General features: G+C 43.2%; 1 protein-coding gene across 31 annotated transcripts in view; it reads left to right on the forward strand.

Moving 5' to 3' along the window:
• The window catches only part of TSHZ2 (teashirt zinc finger homeobox 2), a 1,034,366-nt gene that overhangs the window by 825,478 nt on the left and 188,971 nt on the right, over window positions 1-19,917 (forward strand). For 2 of the 31 annotated variants that reach the window (XM_085002602.1, XM_085002603.1), the window contains exon 1: window positions 2,821-2,897. Coding sequence is in view for 2 of the 4 variants with exons in the window: in XM_085002578.1 (XP_084858704.1) it covers window positions 2,841-2,847 (7 nt within the window). In the remaining 2 variants the exon portion in view is untranslated. 31 annotated transcript variants of the gene reach the window in all.

A 19,917-nucleotide genomic window follows, 5' to 3' on the forward strand; every position in this document is an offset into this window, starting at 1 on the left:
CTACATTTAATCTGAGGCCATTCACTAAACTGCACTGCTTATAGCTGTACCAATAAGAAAGATGCTTATAATTAAGCCATGACCCACTGCTTTCTTCCTATCACTTAGAATTTCTATTTAATACTTACTGAGAGACTCTTTTAGACTTATTTTTTAAAAGATCTTTATAAGTTGACACCCTTATGTTTATATAAAAAGGAAAAGATAAGCAAAATAAATTAAGGCATTTCTACAGTAGCTTCCAACTGCCCCTGGCAGCCATTTTTAGATTCCACTGACTGTAAAATGCACCCTAATTTCTGAGATGTTGAAATAGAAAAGAAAGGTCTTAGCATCAATGAAATGCTATTTGTAAAGTGTGTGCTATGCTCTAAGCTCTGAAAAAAATGCTGAAGATATAGTAATGGATGAAGTCCCAACCCTGGCAGAGTTTAAATGACAGGAGTCCAGGATTTAACAATTATATGTATAATTATTTGAGTGCAGGTTTGATGGGAACCACAAGAGAAAAATCCCATACGACTGTTAAAAGAGGGGCTGCCTACTTTATCAGGGGCCCAGAAAAGAGCCTCCAAGGATCTTTATACAAAAACTGGAAAGTTGAGTAAGGAGGAAGAAAAATAAAGAAAAAGTAGCATTTTCTCATTAAAAGCCTTTCAACAGCCATATTGGGTTGGTACCATAATAATCCCCAGTTTACAGATGAGGAAACTGTAAAGCTTCATTGCCCAAGAACGCACAGCTAGTAAGTGATAGAGCTGGGATCTTTCTCGTCTCAAACAATGAATTGGTCTACTCCTTCACGTGGGCAGGCCCATTTCTTGCCGCTCTAGAGATCAAGGAGGGACTTCCAGTCAGAGAGAGACTCCTCAGTGTAAATCCACAGTTTATCAAATAAACAGGTTATCCGTCTTTTATGCCGACATAGAAGAGTTTATTTACATCACAACCCCCAAGCATCCCGGAACCAGGGACTGCGTGTCATAGGCCCAGGAATATGGATGCAATAAAAGAACACGCTTGGGAATTTTCTTCCAAGTAGTTCAGTTTTTAAATGCCTGGCCTAGGAAACATATTCAACATACCTGTGTGGTGATGGGTCCAAACCAGCTGAAAGCATAGACCCATCAGGTATTTTTCCAATTAAGAGTCATCTCTAACTTTACAGCAGGTATTTTTGTGTTTCTGGGTATAGAACCCGATTTGATTTTTAAAAGGCTAGCCTACTGAGCAAATGCTGGAAGTCTGGGAAGCAGGGTCCTGGGGGCCACGACTGACCCGAGAATAGAACGTAGGTCTAAACCCAGAGTAACCCAGAATGGGTCTGGTGAGTGATCGGTTTTGCTGACTTTGCCGAGCTAAAAATCTACATGGTTCTTTACGAAGGAGATGAGAGACAGGATGGCAGAGAAGAAAAACGTATGAGGTTCTTTATTTTTATTAATTTTTTTATTTTATTGGAGTATAGTTGACTTACGGTGCTGTATGAGTTTAAGGTGTACAGCAAAATGAACCACTTATGCATTAACATATATCCATTCATTTTTCCCATGGAGGTTATTACAGAATATTGAGTAGATTTCCCTGTGCTAGATGGCAGGTCCTGGCCCGTTACCATGAGGTTCTTTAAATAGCTGTTGATTCATTCAGTGACTACTTACTGAGCACCTTCTCTGTGCCAGGCACCACCTCTAAGTGCTTACCCTGCAGCATCCAGCCCCCCAGACCAAGATCCCAGCTCTGATGGAGCCTACAAACCAACAAAGAAAGATCGCAATAAACAAGAGACATAATAAGGAAGTCAATTGTATGTACATTGGTACAACCACTATGGAAAACAGTACAGAGTTTCCTCAGAAAACTAAATATGGAACTACTATATATGACCCAGCAATCCCACTCCTGGGCATACATCTGGACAAAACTGCAATTCAAAAAGTTACGCCCCTATGATCATTGCAGCACCACTCACAACAGCCAAAACATGGAAACAACCAAAATGTCCATCAATAGAAGAATGGATTCATAAGATGTGGTACATATATAAAATGGAATACTACTTAGCCATAAAAAAGAATGAAATAATGCCATTTGCAGCAACACAGATGCAACTAGAGATTCTCAAACTAAGTGAAGTAGGTCAGAAAGAGAAAGACAAATACCATGTGCTACCCCTTATATCTGGAATCTAAAATATGGCACAAACACATCTATCTACAGAATAGAAAAAGACTCATAGACATAGAGAACAGACTCGTGGTTACCAAGGGGGAGAGGGGAGGGAGCGGGATGGACAGGGAGTTTGGGGTTAGTAGATGCAAACTTACATTTAGAATGGATGGGCAATGAGGTCCTGCTGTACGGCACAGGAAATGACATCCAACCTCTTGGGAAAGAACATGGTAAGGGATGATTAAAAAAAAATGTATGACCGGGTCACTTTGTGCACAGCAGAAATTGGCACAACATTGTACATCAACTCTAACTTTTAAAAAAAAAAAAAAGTGGAAAAAAAAATAAAAGCCCCAAGAAGTCGATTCTACACTGTCAGGTGGTGAGAGCTGTGGCAGGGGAAAACGTTGATCGAGGTAGAGAATCGGCGCCCGAGAGAGGGGAGAGGCCAGTTGCAATCATGCAAGGCGATCGGATGAGCTTCATTAGGACATTATTTTTAAGCCCAGACTTACAGGAGGTTGAGGAAAAGCGCAGAGAAAACAGCAGCGCAAAGGCCTCAGCTGGGAGCATTCCCGGCTTGATTGAGAAGCAGCAAAGGGGCCGGCCTGGCTGGAGCAGAAAACCCGGGAAGAGAGAGAGGATTGAGAAGGCGGGGTAGCGACAGAATGGAAGGTAAACAGGCGCATCAGTCTGGGGCCGTGGGGAGAAGCTTGGCTTTCTCTGTGAGTAAGATGAATTTCCCCTGGGGCGGGTTGAGCAGGGAAGTGACGTGATCCGATGTATCTTTCATGCTGATGGCTAAGAGTGTTAAGAATTGACTGTCGCAGCAAGGATTGAGACCGTTTTTCACCGTCCATCCCCTCAGACTTGTGCTTCCTAACTTACTGCCCCATTGCAGACTCTCGAAGTGGAAGCCAAGTCTCTGGGCTTGGGTTCATATCTGCCTCTGCTCATTTCTTCCAGAGACCCTCTTGTATCTCTCCTGTTAGCCTCAGACTCCTCACCTCGCAGGTGGTCAGAATGCCTACCTCACAGGGTTGTTGCCAAAATAAAATGCATTCCGAACACTTTGCGCTGTGTCAGGCACACGGCAGAAGTTTGAAGAAGTACAAGGCAGCTCTTTCTTATACCTCCCCAAGAAACACGAGATTTCAGAAGCTGCTAATTCTGTAGCCTGGAAGATATTTAGATTTATAATCTTTATTTTAGGTTGGTTGGCTTGGGTAATTAATTCAACGCTAAGATTTTATTGGTGAAGTGCCCAGGATTTTAGTAACTGAGTTAGTGGAACATGAAAGGTCTTTAAGATGAAAGATAAAATAGAGTCTGTTCTGTTACGGCTCCTATTTCCGTCAAGCAAATAAGCTCCTTCCTGATTGGTAAATCAGTCGATGATAGGAGTATCATGAGGACGTCACATCCATTCACATGTGAGTTTTTCCAACATGTTATTGTTTAGTAACTGCAGCCAAGTGTGAAGTTCACTAACAGCTGAGTGCCGGAAGCCACGGAGAAGGCAGGCAGTTCGTACAAATCCCATTGACTTCCTCCTGGCTCAGATGGTGGGCCTTGGAAGTCTTAATTACCACCTCTCCTCACTTTTTTAAAATTTCAACCTATCTATAACCCCACAATCTCACCACCTCCTTAAACACCTTCCTACCCAACTACCATCACGTCTTCGTTTACAAAGTCAAGTCCTTTATTTGCTATAGCATCACTTTATTTATGATGAATGTAACAGGTGTTTTTTAGCTGGGCTAGTATTTTTGATATGGCTTTGTTTCATTATGTTCTGGATACCTACTTGCTTGGTTTTGAATTGGTCGCCAGTGCCAAGATAAGTGCCATTATTTTAATGCAAGGTGTTGCAAAAATGCAAGATTTGTGAAGGAATGTGGATTGCACTGTAACAGAAACACACACACCTGGACCGTACACACCTACACCCAAACAAAGCAGGGCACCGTTGGAAATGGGCATGAACGTGCGTGTGAGCTGGAACACACAACCAGGAGAGGGCAGTGGCTGTGGAGCCTCGGGCGCTCAACTCAAAGTGAGGGCTACCACCCTGTGGGTATGTGATCTCAGGGAAGTTGTTTCCCTTCTCTGAGCCTCAGATTCCTCTGCCTTTAAAAGTGGAACTACTAATATCACCCCCACCGGTGGAGCGTGAGGCTAAAATAAAACCGTGCATGTGAAGCATGTCCTAAGCGGTGACTAATAGAACACGGTACACATAGATGCAGCTTATAGGCACACAGGGTTCTAATGAAGTGGTATACAAGGGTCTTCTTCCCAGCAAGATGAGGTCAGACGGAGGTCTCGAAATCAATGCTTCTAACTGATTTAAGCAGAACTGTTTTTGTGCATTTGGGGCCCAGCCTAACTCTGAATCACCTGCAGCTGAGTGACGAGAGCATTCTCCAGACCCAAGTAAGGAGAACCTTGCTCTCTGGCCTTGACACCTTGACTGTCTCCATCTGGACCACTGGCTCCAACCCAATTTACTCTTGCAGGATGAGGCTGAACATATGTATACACCTCTACCCTCTACATGTGTGTCTGGGTTCCTTTTCTCTATATGTGAAAAATATAGCGGAGAAGATAACGCTCCCACAGCTGGAAAAGATGAGCTCATTTGTAAGTGGCTTGTTAAAGCACACATCATTTTCCTGATCAGCAGTAGCGAGCCTGCATCTTCAGGAGCTGATGCGATTTATCATGCTGTTATATATTTAGGGGCTTTTTGAAAGTGCTGTTATTTACTCAACCGACTGTGTATATAGACTATTTAAAGCAGATTTTTGACCCAGTAGACTATACCAGCTCTATCTATTGTCTCAATGAGCATGTGGGGACTCTTAAACATGCAGATTATTGACACAATAGACTCTGAGTGCTGGAAACATGCTCTAGACGGGTACATTCAAATCACCGGGGATGATATGTTTGTAAAAAGCCTTTTCAGGGCAGACCCATACATAGAGCTAGGCTCCATGGAGGCATGTGCATCTGGATGGAGGGGACTTTGGCTTTGGAGGGAAATCCTTGGTTTCTAGAAAGAGGATGCTCTTATTAGCATTGCTTCATGGTCTGCCCATTTGCCTATGAACATTTAAACTACCTTCTACTGAATGCCAGGCAAGGCCACCAAGAGTCTGAGCTTGTTTTATTCTACATGCAAAGAAACCATTCTGTTAGAGTTAGTGCAAATTCATTCTTTGGCTCAAGGTATGTATTGAGCACCATCCATTAGACAGTGGGATCTTTGTTTGCAAGCAACAAGTATTATCTCTGACTAACTCAAGTCAAAACAAAGAACTTGCTGGAAGAAGTACAGACTAGCTCACTGAAAGGGGAGGAGCCAGCAGGCCTCTGAGAATCACCGAGACAGACTCAAGGGGCCATCTCTTCTTGATGCTCTGGTCAAGTTGTAACCATTCCAACCATTTTCCATCCTTGAGCTGTGGGGTCAGAATTCAAATTCAGCTGGAGCAAAAGTCTGATTGGCCAAGCTGGGGTCACAGGCCTATACTAAACAATGATGAAATGCCACAAAGGGAAAGAAAAGAGAAAGTTCTCATGTTTTCCTTTCACTTCTCTGTTCTCTAAACAAATATCAGGTATTTAAATACATACACACATGTTATCTGGATTATGTTTGTTGGAAAATAGTCCAGATGCACTGGAGTCTCATTAAATTAATCTCCCAATGACCAGAATCTATGTCCTGTTGGCTTCTTCCCAATGTGCCTGGAAGAGAGCAGATTTATTCCTCCTGGACCTGACAATGTTATTCTTACATCAGTTCCAAATTGATCATATGCCTTAAAAAATAAAATCAGCTACACTACCTACTTTAGTATCTGACGAGGGAGGGATTTCACCTGTTAACTAAATTGCAACAGCAGAGGGAATGATTAGCAAGAGCAGGGCACTCCCACCAGTGGGGAGTGAGTGACACTCCAACCAAAGCCTCAAGAGCTTTTGGCAAAAGTCACCTCAAAAGCTATGCTTGGCAATGAGCGTGCAGCAATGACCGAGACAGATAAGCTCCAGGATCCACGGGGCTTGGTTCAAACTGGGGAGAAAGATTTCTAATGCAGGCCTTCCAGCCTTGGCATTATTGCCATCTGGGCTGGATCATTCTTGGTCATGGGGCGCTGTCCTATGCACTGGAGGATGTTTAGCAGCATCCCTGGCCTCTACTCCCTAGATGCCACAGCACCCCCACCTCCCTAGCAGTGACAACCAACATGTTTCTAGACATTGCAGATGTCCCCAGGGAGCAAAACCACCCCCGGCTGAGTCAAGCATAAACTGGGTGTCACTAAGGAGAAGGGGTGGGAGCACACGTGTGTCTATAAGTCGGTGTCCACATGGGGGCTGGGACCCTTCTGGAGTTAACATTGTCTCTGCCGTTCCATTTAAGCAAGATTCTCAAGTGCTAACTATGTGTAAGATCCTATGTAAAGTCATAGAATACACAACAGGCAAGGAGAGAGAAGGGCATTGACGGAGTCCTTACTATGTGCCAAAACTTGTGGGGCTGGGAATGGGAAGATAAACACCAGTAGCCTTCTTGCCCTTGAAGAGTTTACCAGAGTCCCCCTCGTGGTGCAGCTGGTTAAGGACCTGGTGTTGTCACTGCTGTGGCTCTGGTCACCACACTGGTGCAAGTTCAATCCCTGGCCCAGGAGGAACTTCCATATGGCACAGGTGCAACCAAAAAAAAAAAAACAAAAACAAAAACAAACAAAAAACAAAATAAAACAAATTAAGGAGCTTCCTATCTGGGAGGTAAGATCGAGAATCACAATTTGGTTTGTCCACTGGCAGATCTGGATAAAGTCGTATGGATCACAGTGAAAGGAAGACTCTATTTGGGGGTCTTGGAGAAGTTCTCAAGGGGAAGATGGTATGTAAAGTGAGCTCAGCATTTGAAATAGCCGGTATGAAAGTAACCACGGGTAAGGTGCTTGACTATGAACACCAGGCCCAAATTTTACAGCATCGACCTTTTGCATCATGGATAATTAATGAGCAGACTAGCAAAAGGAGATTGGCTTATACTGTGTCAAACAAACAAACAAAGAAATGATAATCTTTTCCCACCATAATTATTAGGAGCTAAAGAATACACACACCAAGGAACAAAACAATGTTTATCCTGCAAGACTAACATGTACATGTTGATAAAAATTATCCACTTTATAAAATAACAGCTGCACAAAACTAAGAAATGTGCATAGACTGATAGATATACCATAAAGCCCTCAGTTACAAATAACCCCAACCCTTAGACCATCATAAGCCGTAAAGGGGATTATTTGCTCATGAAATTTCAAAGTCTAAAGATAGTCAAGCTTCAGGTAGAATTTGATCAAGGCTAGGACTTTGTTCCGGTATTGTAGGCTCTGTGCCCTGTGTATTGGCTGAGTCTTCAGGCTGCCTTCCCTCATGCTAAACAAATTGTTAATGGTCCATGAGTCTGTATCTTTATGTATAAGAACAGGGAAAAGGAAAGGAAGAGACTTACTTTTTTTAACCATCGAGTCAAACCATCACTTATTTGATGGTCAGCATTCTGACCACCTATTGGCTTAGGTTACCCCTGAATTATCTATAAACAAGCCACTGTTTGAAGGTGATTGGCTTAGACAAATCGGCCTACACATAGACCTGGTGGTGCCAATATCCCCCCATACTTAATAGGTTGGGGGGATTTCGGCACTGCCCAAGAATTAGCCAACTTCAATGTTTATGAGTAACAAAAAATTAACAAGACCTGGAAGGGCAATCAATGTCCTCTTTGCAGCTCTCTTTAGGTACAACATCTAGTTCCTTTTATCATCTCCTAATAGTCAGTCAAAGGTTTTAGAGGCTGCAACTAAAGATCCTTTTGTAATAATTCGACCCAGGCCTAATCATCCTCCAGGTCTGAAACCTCTGGGTCATCTTCTTATTATTTGCCCAGGAAAAGAAAAAAGATCTTTTACACTGAGAAGCAAATTAACTAACCCATTAGCGGAACACTGCCCCCCCCCCCGTTTTTTTTTTTTTTTTCAAGAAAAAATATGCATATATTATTACTTTTTAGGAGGATTCAGCTTTCATGAAAGTATTTTGGAAGCTGGCAGAAAACTAACATGAGAAGATTCTGAAAGGAGAAGGAAATACCTAAAACAGGAAAAAACAAATTCTAAAAGGTCAGAAAGAATATCGAGGACAAGGCAGGCAGTGGCTGTGTTCTAAGCCATGTGTCTGTGCTCTGCCTGGGAGAACATCAGATCCCTAGATCGGTGTCCCCGCCTGCTTTCTTCTCCTGGGAGAATGACCAGTGTGGTGCTTTAAGTGGGGAAGGGCTTTGCTAACTAGTGAACTCAAGACATGTCCCATTTATCCATCTCCTTTAGAGGAAGGGGCAGAGAAAAGATGACAAACCTTGAAAAGCCCTAAACTTGACATCAAAGGGGCAGAAAACCCCAGGGAATTTTCCATTAGATTATTCAAACTGTCGATTCAAAAAGATCGAAGACCTCTGTATCTCCCAGAATTTGGGTCATTTCCAAGAACTGCTTCATCCAACTGTCCAGCATGGGTTTGGCCTCCGATCAGTCTTGCTGTTTTATATAAGTTGCCTCCTGTAAAAGCTAACCTAGTTAATTAAGAACTGAAATAGGTCAGGATTTATTTGATGGCGTTTACCGGCATTATTTAGAAATGCTAATCCCTTTCATCATCAACTTTTTTGTTTGTTTGTTTCTTGTAGTATAAAAATAGGCAATCTGATAAGGGGATTTAAATGAATCCAGAAGGAATTGATTGAGAATAATGCTAGGATCCTGACGGTTCTTTTGTTTTGTTTTGTTTTGTTTTCAGCCAACACTTGAAGGAGTAAATACTAGAAATCCTGAGAAATCTAGCTTCAAAACGTGGCTGTTCATGACTATGTCTTTGTTCCTATAATACCAATAAAAGGGAACGTGCACTGAGTGCTTAATGTTACCAGGCGTTCTGATAATACTGAGTTCTTTCTAGTCAGCTCAAGTCTCCCAGTCATCTTTGAGGCAGGTACTGTTATTATCTCTAATTTATAGATAAAGACCTTGAGACCGACCCATCGAGGCTGTGAGTTTGCTCCAAAGACAAATGTGGCAGAAGGGGGATTTGAACCTGGGCAGGCTTGCTCCAGGCCTCATGCTCTTTAATTCCCTGTTATACCACTTTTGAGGGTGCTATGTGTGCTTTCTTCTCTCTTCTCCTTTAATAACACAGAGAGTTCCCTGCTTCACTGACAACTAGAAAGAAGGCGAGTATTGCCCTTCCTCGTTGCCAGTTCCCAAGGCCATAGCTGACCTTGACTTTACAGCATTTCTCAGTTATTGACCCTTGGGACTGAATATGTCTTTGTTGTGGGGGGCCGTCCTGTGCATGGTAGGGTGTTTAGCAGCATCCCTGGCCTCCCCACCCACTGGTTCCCAGTAGCACCTTGTCTCCAGTGGTAACAACCGAAGACAGCTCCAGATCTTGTCCAGATGCACAGATGCAGTCCCAGTGGAGAACCACTGGCTTAGAGGGCAATGCTGACTCAGCTGGCTCCTGGGGCAACTTGTTCTTCTGTAGAAACTGGCTGATAAACTCATTCACCCTGAGCTGCAAAGGCAAGTTAAGAGAATAAGTCTTTATGTTTTTTTGAGGGGATGAGTTCTTGGTTTGCCTCATGGCAAATGAACAAAAGCCAAACTGTAGGGTTTGAGAAGAGTGTGGAAACCCTGCTCACCTCCTGGGAATGGGAAGGAAATTCAATACACCAGGTCCTCAAAGCCATGGTCACCGTGATCACGCTGGCAGAGAATCCAACATGAAGAAGGGCTGGACGGTCTGGTGTCTGAGCCCTCCATGGTAGAATTGAAGAATCCCAGGGCAGCGAAATTTTGCCTGACTGAGTAACTGCTTGTACGACGTGAAAGGTCCCTCCACCTTGGGCTTCTGTGATTCTAGAAATAGCAAAGCCTTTTCACCAGAAAAGCAAAGGCCAGATCGCTTTCTGACAGGGCCAATTTAGCTTCTCTGAAGGAACAGTGAGCTTGCTTCTCTCTCTCTTTCTTTCTTAATGGGAAGTGGTCACAGCCATGAACTTAGCAAAAGAAGCAGGTTAAAAGTTGTCCGTTCTTGGCTAATGCAGTTAGACGTTTTCGAGAAAAGGCAATGAGAAGTGGTCATTATCCATTATCTGCATGAAATATTTCAGAGAAAGAAGCAGCATTTGCCAAAAAAAAGAAAAGATGTTTGACTTCAAGCCAGGCAAGGAGGAAACAAGATCACCTTCCAGCTCTGTGGGATGGCTGGGCTAATGATGTTATTTCAAGTAAAATGGGAATATATGTCTGAAAAAATACAGATGGTGCATCGGCTTCATATACTTTCTGAAGGTCGTTCTGGACAATGATTCACTGTCCCCTTTCTTGGCAAAAAAGCCACAAAAACCCTTCAAACTTTCCAATCTTGGAAAGAACTATATATGTGTGAGTGTGTTTATATAGCCCTATGTGGGGGAAAATGTATAGAAAATCAGTATGTACATTTTGCTGAAAATAGTTGCTACCAGTTGAAAAGTCAAGGCCCAAAGCTCTTAATTTGATAGGCAAGTCTCAGCCCTACGGTGTAGTGTCTTTGTCCCCGTTTGGTTTCACTGTGCTTTATTCCCTGCTCCTGATGTATGTTCTCTTGGTATGAGGATAACATAAGGATAATGATTTCTAAGCTGGAGCCACCAGAAGTCTTATGAAGTGGCCCCCCTCACCCTTCTCCATGAATATTTTCTCACTCTGCTTTTTAAAATTGTCACCAGGACATTTCCCAATAATAACACATGCCAGGCTGAAATTCTAGGTAGCTGAATATAAAGTATGTTTTCTAGGAGACCTTCTGCTTTGAGCATTAGTCATCTCTCTCGTCGCAAAGCCCAAGGCTTCCAACAAAGACCTTTTTTCTCAAATGGTGGGTTGCTTTATTTCTTGAAGATTGCAGACATTATCATTATGGGTAATGACCTAATAACTTGCCAGTTGATGTTTGCACATCACTTCTGCGGAAGCTCCCAGCACACATACCACTGGCTCCTTGTATGAATGATTTAATATTAAGCAACAAACCCCACACTGAAGGAAGCTCTTCTCTTATGCATGACACATATGAAGCTGGTTCATATCTAATGCAAATATCGTCTAAAAGCTGTTGGCTTGGATTTAGGGATAGCCAGGAATGCCAAAGTCAACTGATTTCAGCCATCTCTGAGTTCAGATGGGCCATTACAACACACGGTGTTTATAAAGTGCCCGCAACAGGGCTGGGAGGTCAGGAGGTCATCCCACGGCCTCAGTGTGTTAACATATGTTACAATATTTGATATTCCTGATGATATTATGAAGTAAATACTAGTATATTCTTATTTTATGGGTGAGGAAACTGAGCCTCTGAAAGTTTCAGTAACTTTCCTGTGATCACACTTAAATACTAACTGGCGGATTTGAGCTGAGACCTGTCTGATCCCATGGCCCGGGGCCATCTTATCTTTTCATTAACTGATAATCTTTGAATCAGCACCTTTTCTTTTTCTCTTGCTGGGTGCTTCCCAGTATAACTAGAAGCAATTGTCTAAGCCACGGGTATTTCACCTTTTGGTCCCTGGAGAGGAGAGAAGCTCGAACACTCTAAGTTGTAATCTGTTCCTAAAGCTGGTACCCACGTCCACCTAGGAACACAGGCAGACATGGGTAGCTTGCTAAATACGTTGGTCCTAATTAACATTTTTGCAATTTACAGCAGGGCCCCTCAAACATTCTTGAGCCTGCGAATCCCCCAGGGATCTTGTTAAATAATTCCTCTTCCATAGGCCTGGGGTAGAGCTGAGAGTCTGCATTTCTAACAAGTTCCCAAGTGGTGATGCTGCTGCTGCTGCTGCTTGTCCAAGGACCATCCTTTGGGGGTATCAAAGGTTTATGGTCCATTTCTCGTCCATTTCCTTCTTTTTTCTGACAGGACCCTGTGAGGTAGGCCAGCTTGGGATGGTCACTGCTCTTTGGGATTGACAGATGAGAATCAAAGTCAAGGTCAAAGAGATGGTATGAGAAAGCACCAGAAGAGCTTCAAACACCATCTGTCATTTGAGTGGTTCCCTCTGCTGGGGAGACACTTCTGTCTTCATAGGCTAATTTGGATAACTCTCATTCCGGATCTTCAAACTCTTTGCTTCCCCAGATCCCTTTGGTTCAGAGCCTGCAAATGATGGGTCCCAGACATGTTTGGTTTCTTCCATGTGGTTTGGCCAAACAAAATATCTCGCAACATGGGCCCTGCAGTTGGTCCTTGAGGAGCAGCTGTACCTTTTCACTGTGGCATGGACTTTCCAGTTACCTCCAAAGCCCCTGTAGACACAGCTTCTCTCCATAACTCTCTCCTCTCCTTGGCCTTTGGAGAACCACCGGAAGGGAAGGCCCCATGAAACTCTACTAAAGTACGTTGCCTGTGAGAGCTGCAGAATAAATATTTCGTCATCAAATGAAAAAAGAGATGAACCACAAAAGGATGACAGAGTAGCCACTTTCCCTGATGTAAGTTAGTTTAGTGCCTTTTGCTGATGACCAAGATGTGTCGAAAGTCACAGAGCGTGATTAGAAAACAGCTTCAGGAGTTCCCGTCGTGGCGCAGTGGTTAACGAATCCGACTAGGAACCATGAGGTTGTGGGTTCGGTCCCTGCCCTTGCTCAGTGGGTTAAGGATCCGGCGTTGCCGTGAGCTGTGGTGTAGGTCACAGACGCAGCTCGGATCCCGCGTTGCTGTGGCTCTGGCGTAGGCTGGCAGCTACAGCTCCGATTAGACCCCTAGCCTGGGAACCTCCATATGCCGCAGGAGTGGCTCAAAGAAATAGCAAAAAGACAAAAAAAATAAATAAATAAATAAAAAGAAAACAGCTTCACAGTCCCAGGAGCTGTGGTGGTGGCCCCAGAGAGTGCCTCCCACAAGAGTACATTAAGTAAATGGACTTTTTTTTTTCATACAGACCCCACCTGGTACGTATCCATCATACATGTATAATATTCCAATTAACTGAACATCTGCAGGAAATAATAAAAGAAATCTTGCTCTTTTTTTTTTTTTTTTTTTTAAGAAGTCTTGTTTTGATGACCTTCAGAAAGCTCTCCATCCATCTCTACAGAGCACTTCTGGGCCCAGGAGAAGCCACCCGCATGACCCCCAGCCCATCTTCAGCATTCCTTTAAACCAAGACTTCCACGTGTTTGGTTCTGACATTCAGATAGAGCAAGGCCCAAGCCCTTCTCTCTGGATCTGTGTGTATTTTGAGTCGCACTTATGTTCATGAGTTCTATGTTATGTGGCAGGAATAAAGATCTGCATGCCACGAATTGAAAATGTCCCTGTTTAGACGTGGGCCTGAGCTTAGACGGCAGGGAGGCTGTGCCTTGGCTGGCGGTGCCCGCCTTCTCGGCAAAGTCAGTTCTGTGCTCAGGCGTTCGCGAGGCGTTCGCGAGGCCCACGGCCCTCCAGGCACCACCGTCGTGGAACACGAAGCAGGCAGAGCCCCTCTACGTGGCCCTGCAAGGGGCCCTCACTGGGGTCCCCGTCACCGCTGAAGAGCCGCTCAGCCTCCGCGAACAGTCAATCCTCCAGCTCTTTCCTCGGCCTGCCAACACGCGTGCCAATTAGTGCCAATAATAATATACATATGAACAGGTTTCTAGACCACAGTCCGCAAAACACGAGAGCCTCCCGACAGCAAGGCCGCCTGCGTGTCATCACGGAGGGCGCACCGACGGGTCCCCGGCGAGGACTCCTCGCGAGCCCCCTGGACGTCGGCCTTGCCCACTCGGGAGCCGCCGTGTGATTTTAAACTGTCACTTAGTGGGGTAGAGCTGCGAAAAGGATCCGGTCGCCACCAGATATGTGTTTAAATGAGGTCTGGGTTGAATCCTGGTCTAGTTTTTGAAAATCGACCTCCTCGAGTTTTATGTTCTTCTCGGTGATAACGCGCCCGCCTCTACTGCCACTTGAAAAACGGTCCGTGCTTTTAGCGTGCTTTTACGCTATTGTGGGTGTGCCAGACAACCACAAAAATGGATGCCAAGCAAAAATCTGAAAACTAACATCATGCCACCCGTGAATCATGTGGCGCAATTTCATGTAAATCGGTCTGACTACGGAAGTTCCCACCGCGGCTCCGGTAACCAACCCAACTAGTATCGACGAGGTCCCAGACGGGCATGGATCCTCTATTGCTGTGACTGTGACATAGACCTGCAGCTGTAGCTCCGATGGACCCCCTAGCCTGGGAACGTGCATATGCTGCACCTGCAGCCCTAAAAAACGGGGGAGAAAAAAAATCATTCTGACTACCGGTTTTTGGAACAATGGAAGCGGTAATTTTTTTTACCTGTTTCCCCTTTTGTTTTTTAACATTTAAAAAGAAATTTCTAAAGGATAAGGATTTATTTCAGAATTTTACCCCTATATTGATAGGGCAAACAGTTTGCAACATATATAGTTTTCTAACGACATTTCTCCTTTTTAAAATCAGTAATTTGGGAGAAGACCACCCTCATATTCGCGTAGTGTATTATCACGGAACAGCTAATGAACTTTATCCAAAAGGCATCCATACTTTCAAAGTTTCTATGCGTGAATCTTTTTTGAATCAAAATCTGCTCCCACTAGGAGTGTATTTTCTGATGCTTTGCAGTGTTGATGCTTATTGGAGTCTTTATACTTAAAAAACTTAAGTCCAGTGCTCAGGGATTTCTGGCAACCAGAATGTTGGTGGCTGGGTTGCTCTGAAAAGAAGATTTATGGGGATGTTCTGGTTTTATCATTGAGACAAGTTGATCAGGATGGTTGTAATTCACCTCTAACCCAGGTCAGGGTGGGATGGGGCGATTTACCCATCGCAGGTGCTCACTGCCCTGCTGAGAAGTGGAGACAGAGTTTGTAAATGGAATAATCCCCTTTCATCGTGTGGTCTGCTTGCTCATTCCCTCAGATAACTTGTGGACCTCTTTCTAGGCCAGGATCTGATCTGCGTGCTGAGAGAAGCAAGGGCTCTGTCTTTAAGGGGACAGACATTTTATCTTCGCATTTAGTGAGAGGACACAATCAAGCAATAAACAAATCAACAAGATGATTTCAGTAAATAGGTTGATGTGACGTCGAGTCACACCCGGAAAAGGTGACTGGCCAGGAAGAGCCTCTCCCAGAAGGGGCCATTTGAGCTGAACTCTAAAGCATGAAAAGCAACCAGCTTCCAAAGAGAAAGAACTTCCCAAGCAGAGGAATCTGCAGTTGCACAGAACCTGAGTCAATGAAAGGACTGGCCGATTTGAGAAGGAGCAAGCGTGTTGTGCTGTGCGCATGGTGGCAGAGCAGGAGCCCTGAGTTATTATAAAGCAAAAAAGCAGAGGCCAAGTCCTACTGGCTCTTACAGACCGTGCTAAGGGTTTGGACTTATTACAAGTGCAGCAGAAAGACATTGCAGGAGTGAAAACTGCAAGTCGCCAACTAATACCTTCAATAAAGACTATCCTAGCAGGTAGTTCTCTGGAAAACCTACTGGAGGAAGTGGAAGCAGGAAGCCCGTTTAGTCACCCCAGGGAGCAGTAATGGTGACCCAGTCAGAGCAGTGGCCGCGGAATGGAAGCAAGACAGTCTCTTGACCACAGACCTTTCAGACGTGGAACCGACAGTTTGCTCCTGAATTAGCTGTTCTGGGAATGGGGAAGCTCCATGAGGCCAGAGTCAGGTGGTGGTAGGGATGAAATTAAATGTTTGGGTTGGAAAGGGAGATGTTTACCACCATGAAACTTCATCTCCAGCCCCAAATCAACAAGGAGGTTCTGCAGAGGATGCGTCTTTCTTGCTGTGCCTCGGCATAATGATGATCATTTTCTTTTGCTAAATAAGTATTCGTAGAGATAAACTTGCCTCTCATCCACTTTACCAAGATTTACACATGATGCAATCTTATTAAACAAATCACCAATAAATAGAGATACAGACACTCATTATATACCCAGATCACCCATATTCTGGCTGTCTTCCCTCTCTTGCCTCGGCTGCTGGTTGCAAACAAAATCACTTAAGTCAAGTGAACAGTTTTAAATGTATAATATTAAAATGTGTTTTTTAAAACTCTTTGGAACCCCCAGCCATTGTTAAAATGCACTCACTCTGATGGATGCTTTGGCATCTTTTTTTTTTTTAGGAGGTTTTTCAATGCGTTACCTTATCGGGTGCATGAGATTTAGTCTGTTCTGCAGAAGAAAACAGACAAAAAGGGTCTCTCAGCACGAGTTACTCTTCTGTAAAGGTTATAGTAAACATGTCAATGCCTAATTAAGCAGAAAATTTTATCTGTATTGTGGGGGAGGCGATTGCTGTCTTCGACTTTTCTTCTGGGGAATCCATTTAGAAGGACAAAGTAGATTATGAAGTTGAGCTGGTCCGGAAAGCTCAGCTTCCACATGTCAGCATTAAAAAAGAACATTTCTTTTCTCCTGTGTGAAAATGACTATTGGCTGGGCAGATTGGTGTGTGTGTGTATTTATGCACGTGGGCTTGGGGCACCTGCCTACACCTGCATGCATGTGTATTTCATACACACACACACACACACACACACACACACACACACAACATGAATTATCTCCAAACTTCCTACTAAGTGTCAGGTCCTGTGCTAAGCATTGAAAATAGTGAGATGCATAAAAAAACCTGGCAATATGTTAACCAATTGTGATGACCAAAAGCCTTTTTTTTTTGGATTTATTTTTCCCTGGATTTATTCACCAGCTTTGTGTGTAGATGCGTGTGTTCTTTGTCACAGTGATTATATTGTGCATAGGTGTGGTGACTGTGTGTCTTCACCTGGAACAGTCCTGGCTAATATCATCGCAATGCCTAAGTAATAAAGCCCTTTTAAGTCTCAAAAGTGCCCCTGTTTGATTGCCAAAATTTGCCTGCTTCTTTGAAGTATTTTGCTTGGCTCTGTAACAAGTCCTTTATTAATTTCGTTCACAGACCTTCTCCTTCCACTTAATGGCATGATTATTTTTTGCAAACTTATACACTAGTCCAAGAAAAAGAAAACATGATGAGGTGAGAGGGTGGGGGCTGATCTAATTCGGTTATTCTAAGCTAGGGTTTTCTTATATGTAGTAATCCCTTACTAACAGTGGTTTGCCTAGATTGAGACGCCTTCGGTTCTTCCATGTACGGAACTAAAGACCAGCCACACCAATTTAGTGAAAAATGCACTTGTCACCCTCCCAGGAAAGTGGAAACACAATACCAGTGACAACAACAAAAAATGAGCACAATCAGAAAACCAGTGGTGAGACTGTTATTACAGGTCGCCTTGTTTTATGATAACACGCCCTTAAAACTGTGAGCTCCTGTCTCCATAATTCTCCCCTCCAAAGTGGTTTTCTATTTAGTGACATTTTAAGGAAACCCCATTGCTTAATCTTTAAACTCTTGGTTCTCTGCAGTTTTCTTACTCATTAGGTTGGTAATAAAAAGAGAGTAGAGCCTAGTGGTTAAGACCATGGATTCTCTCATCATACATCATACATCTCAGGCATCACCCTGCAATGCTATGTGACCTTGGGAAAATTTCTTAACCTTAGAGCCTCAGTTTCCCCATGTGTGAAATGAAAATAATAGTATTCCCTACTTCATGTGGATATTAGAGAAAATGAAAGATGCATTTGCAGTGGTTAGCATAGGTCCTAAGAGATAGTCACTACTCAATAAATAAGTATTCTTCATCTTCAGAGTAGTCTATGTATACAGTGGAATATTACTTAGCCATAAAAAAGAATGAAATATTGCTATTTGCAGCAATATTGATGGACCTAGAGATTATTATACTAAGTGAAGTTAAGTCAGAGAAAGACAGATATTAGGTGGTATCATTTGTGTATAGAATCTAAAAAACAATACAAAGGAACTTATTTACAAAGCAGAAATAGACCCACAAACATAGAAAACAAACTTATGGTTATCAAAGGGGAAGCAGGGGAGGGATAATTAGGAGCTTGGGATTAATAGAGACACACTACTATAAACAGAACAAGTCAAAAACAAAGACTTACTGAATAGCACAGGGAACTATCTATGTCCAACATCTTGTCATAAACCTATAATAGAAAAGAATCTGAAAAGATGTATAAAATATGTTTATAACTGAATCACTTTGCTGTACATCTGAAACTAACACAGTATTGTAAATCAACTAAGTTCAATTAAAAAAACAACCAGAGTTCCCGTCATGGCTCAGTGGTTAACGAACCCAACTAGGAACCATAAAGTTGCAGGTTCGGTCCCTGGCCTTGCTCAGTGGGTTAAGGATCTGGCGTTGCCATGGCTGTGGTGTAGGCTGTCAGCTACAGCTCCAATTCAACCCCTAGCCTGGGAACCTCTATATGCCACAGGTGTGGCCCTAAAAAGACAAAAAAATAAAAATAATAAAAGTTAAAATTTAAAAAAAAACTAATTTTGGAAAATAAATAAAAATCTGGGGAAAAATTCTTCATCTTCAGTCTTCTGAGCCCTTGGAGATCCTGACTGCAGCTACCTTTTTCCTAATAAGCCCCCTTTTCTCCTCTCACTCCGCTTGCCTCACAGGAGAGACTGCCAGTGCTCAGTCACCCCTTTTTCAAGCATTATCCCGGGTGAATGGAAATGACAGCATCGCCCTCAGGTTTCTCCCAAGTACCCACTTGCACGGCGAGGGAAGATAGGACCTCATAAGGAAAATATTGCATTGAGATCATGTAGGCCTTGCAAATCTAAGACCGAATCTCCCTTGCTTAGGTATTTCTTTGGTTACATTTTATCCGCATGGCTCTGAAAAGGCCAGGTGAGGAAAATGAGCACATGGGCATAAAGCATCACATTCCTCATCTCCGTTGATGGATATTTGCCCATTAATTCCCTTTGCACCCACTCTCTCAGGCCTTCATTTTCCCTATGCAATTACTGGCCCTAAATCCTTTCGGAGGAAGGGAAGCATGCCTCCCCAATAGCATTTTGCATCTACAAATCAAACGTATAATTGGCATCTCATGACGGGTACCCACAAATCACAGTGCATTTGAAATTACAGGCACAAGATCGAGAGGGCATTTGCAGCCTTGTCTGAAAAGATCTTCCTAATTCTGTTTGGGAATAATAAGATAGTCCCCAACCCTCCCATCCTAACACCATTTGCTATTATTTTTAAATCATTCTGTTTGCCGAGCTTGCATAATTTTTCAGCTATCAATGGAAGGTTTTATTCGATACTCCATAATCTCTCTTCCTGCTGTGCGACTCTCTACAAATGAAAGTGTTATAACAAAAAAGACACTGGCCATCAAAAATATAATGGCTAGGCATCCAAATTACTTCTGAGCACTCAAAAATGATGTATTAAAATGATCGTGTGCCAACAGAGCCAAATGTCCTGGTAAACCTTACACGAGGAGGCCATGGGTCGAGTTCTTTTCTTCTGAGCCAACACCCTTCTCATAGAGATTTGTCTTTAACAGGATTCGAATTCCAGTCCAGCTTTCCTGAAAGTCATACACGTGAATTTAGCAACTGTCCCATTATAGGAGTATTCGCGTGGTATTTCCTCAACATGAAAATGATTAAGTTGCGATCCCATGCATTTATAAAGAATTA

Source organism: Sus scrofa, chromosome 17 (assembly GCF_054392235.1).
Source record: "Sus scrofa isolate SSC_HxYL_T2T_F1_AM1 chromosome 17, Sscrofa_HxYL_maternal_Yorkshire_Landrace_v2.0, whole genome shotgun sequence".
Lineage (NCBI taxonomy): Eukaryota > Metazoa > Chordata > Mammalia > Artiodactyla > Suidae > Sus > Sus scrofa.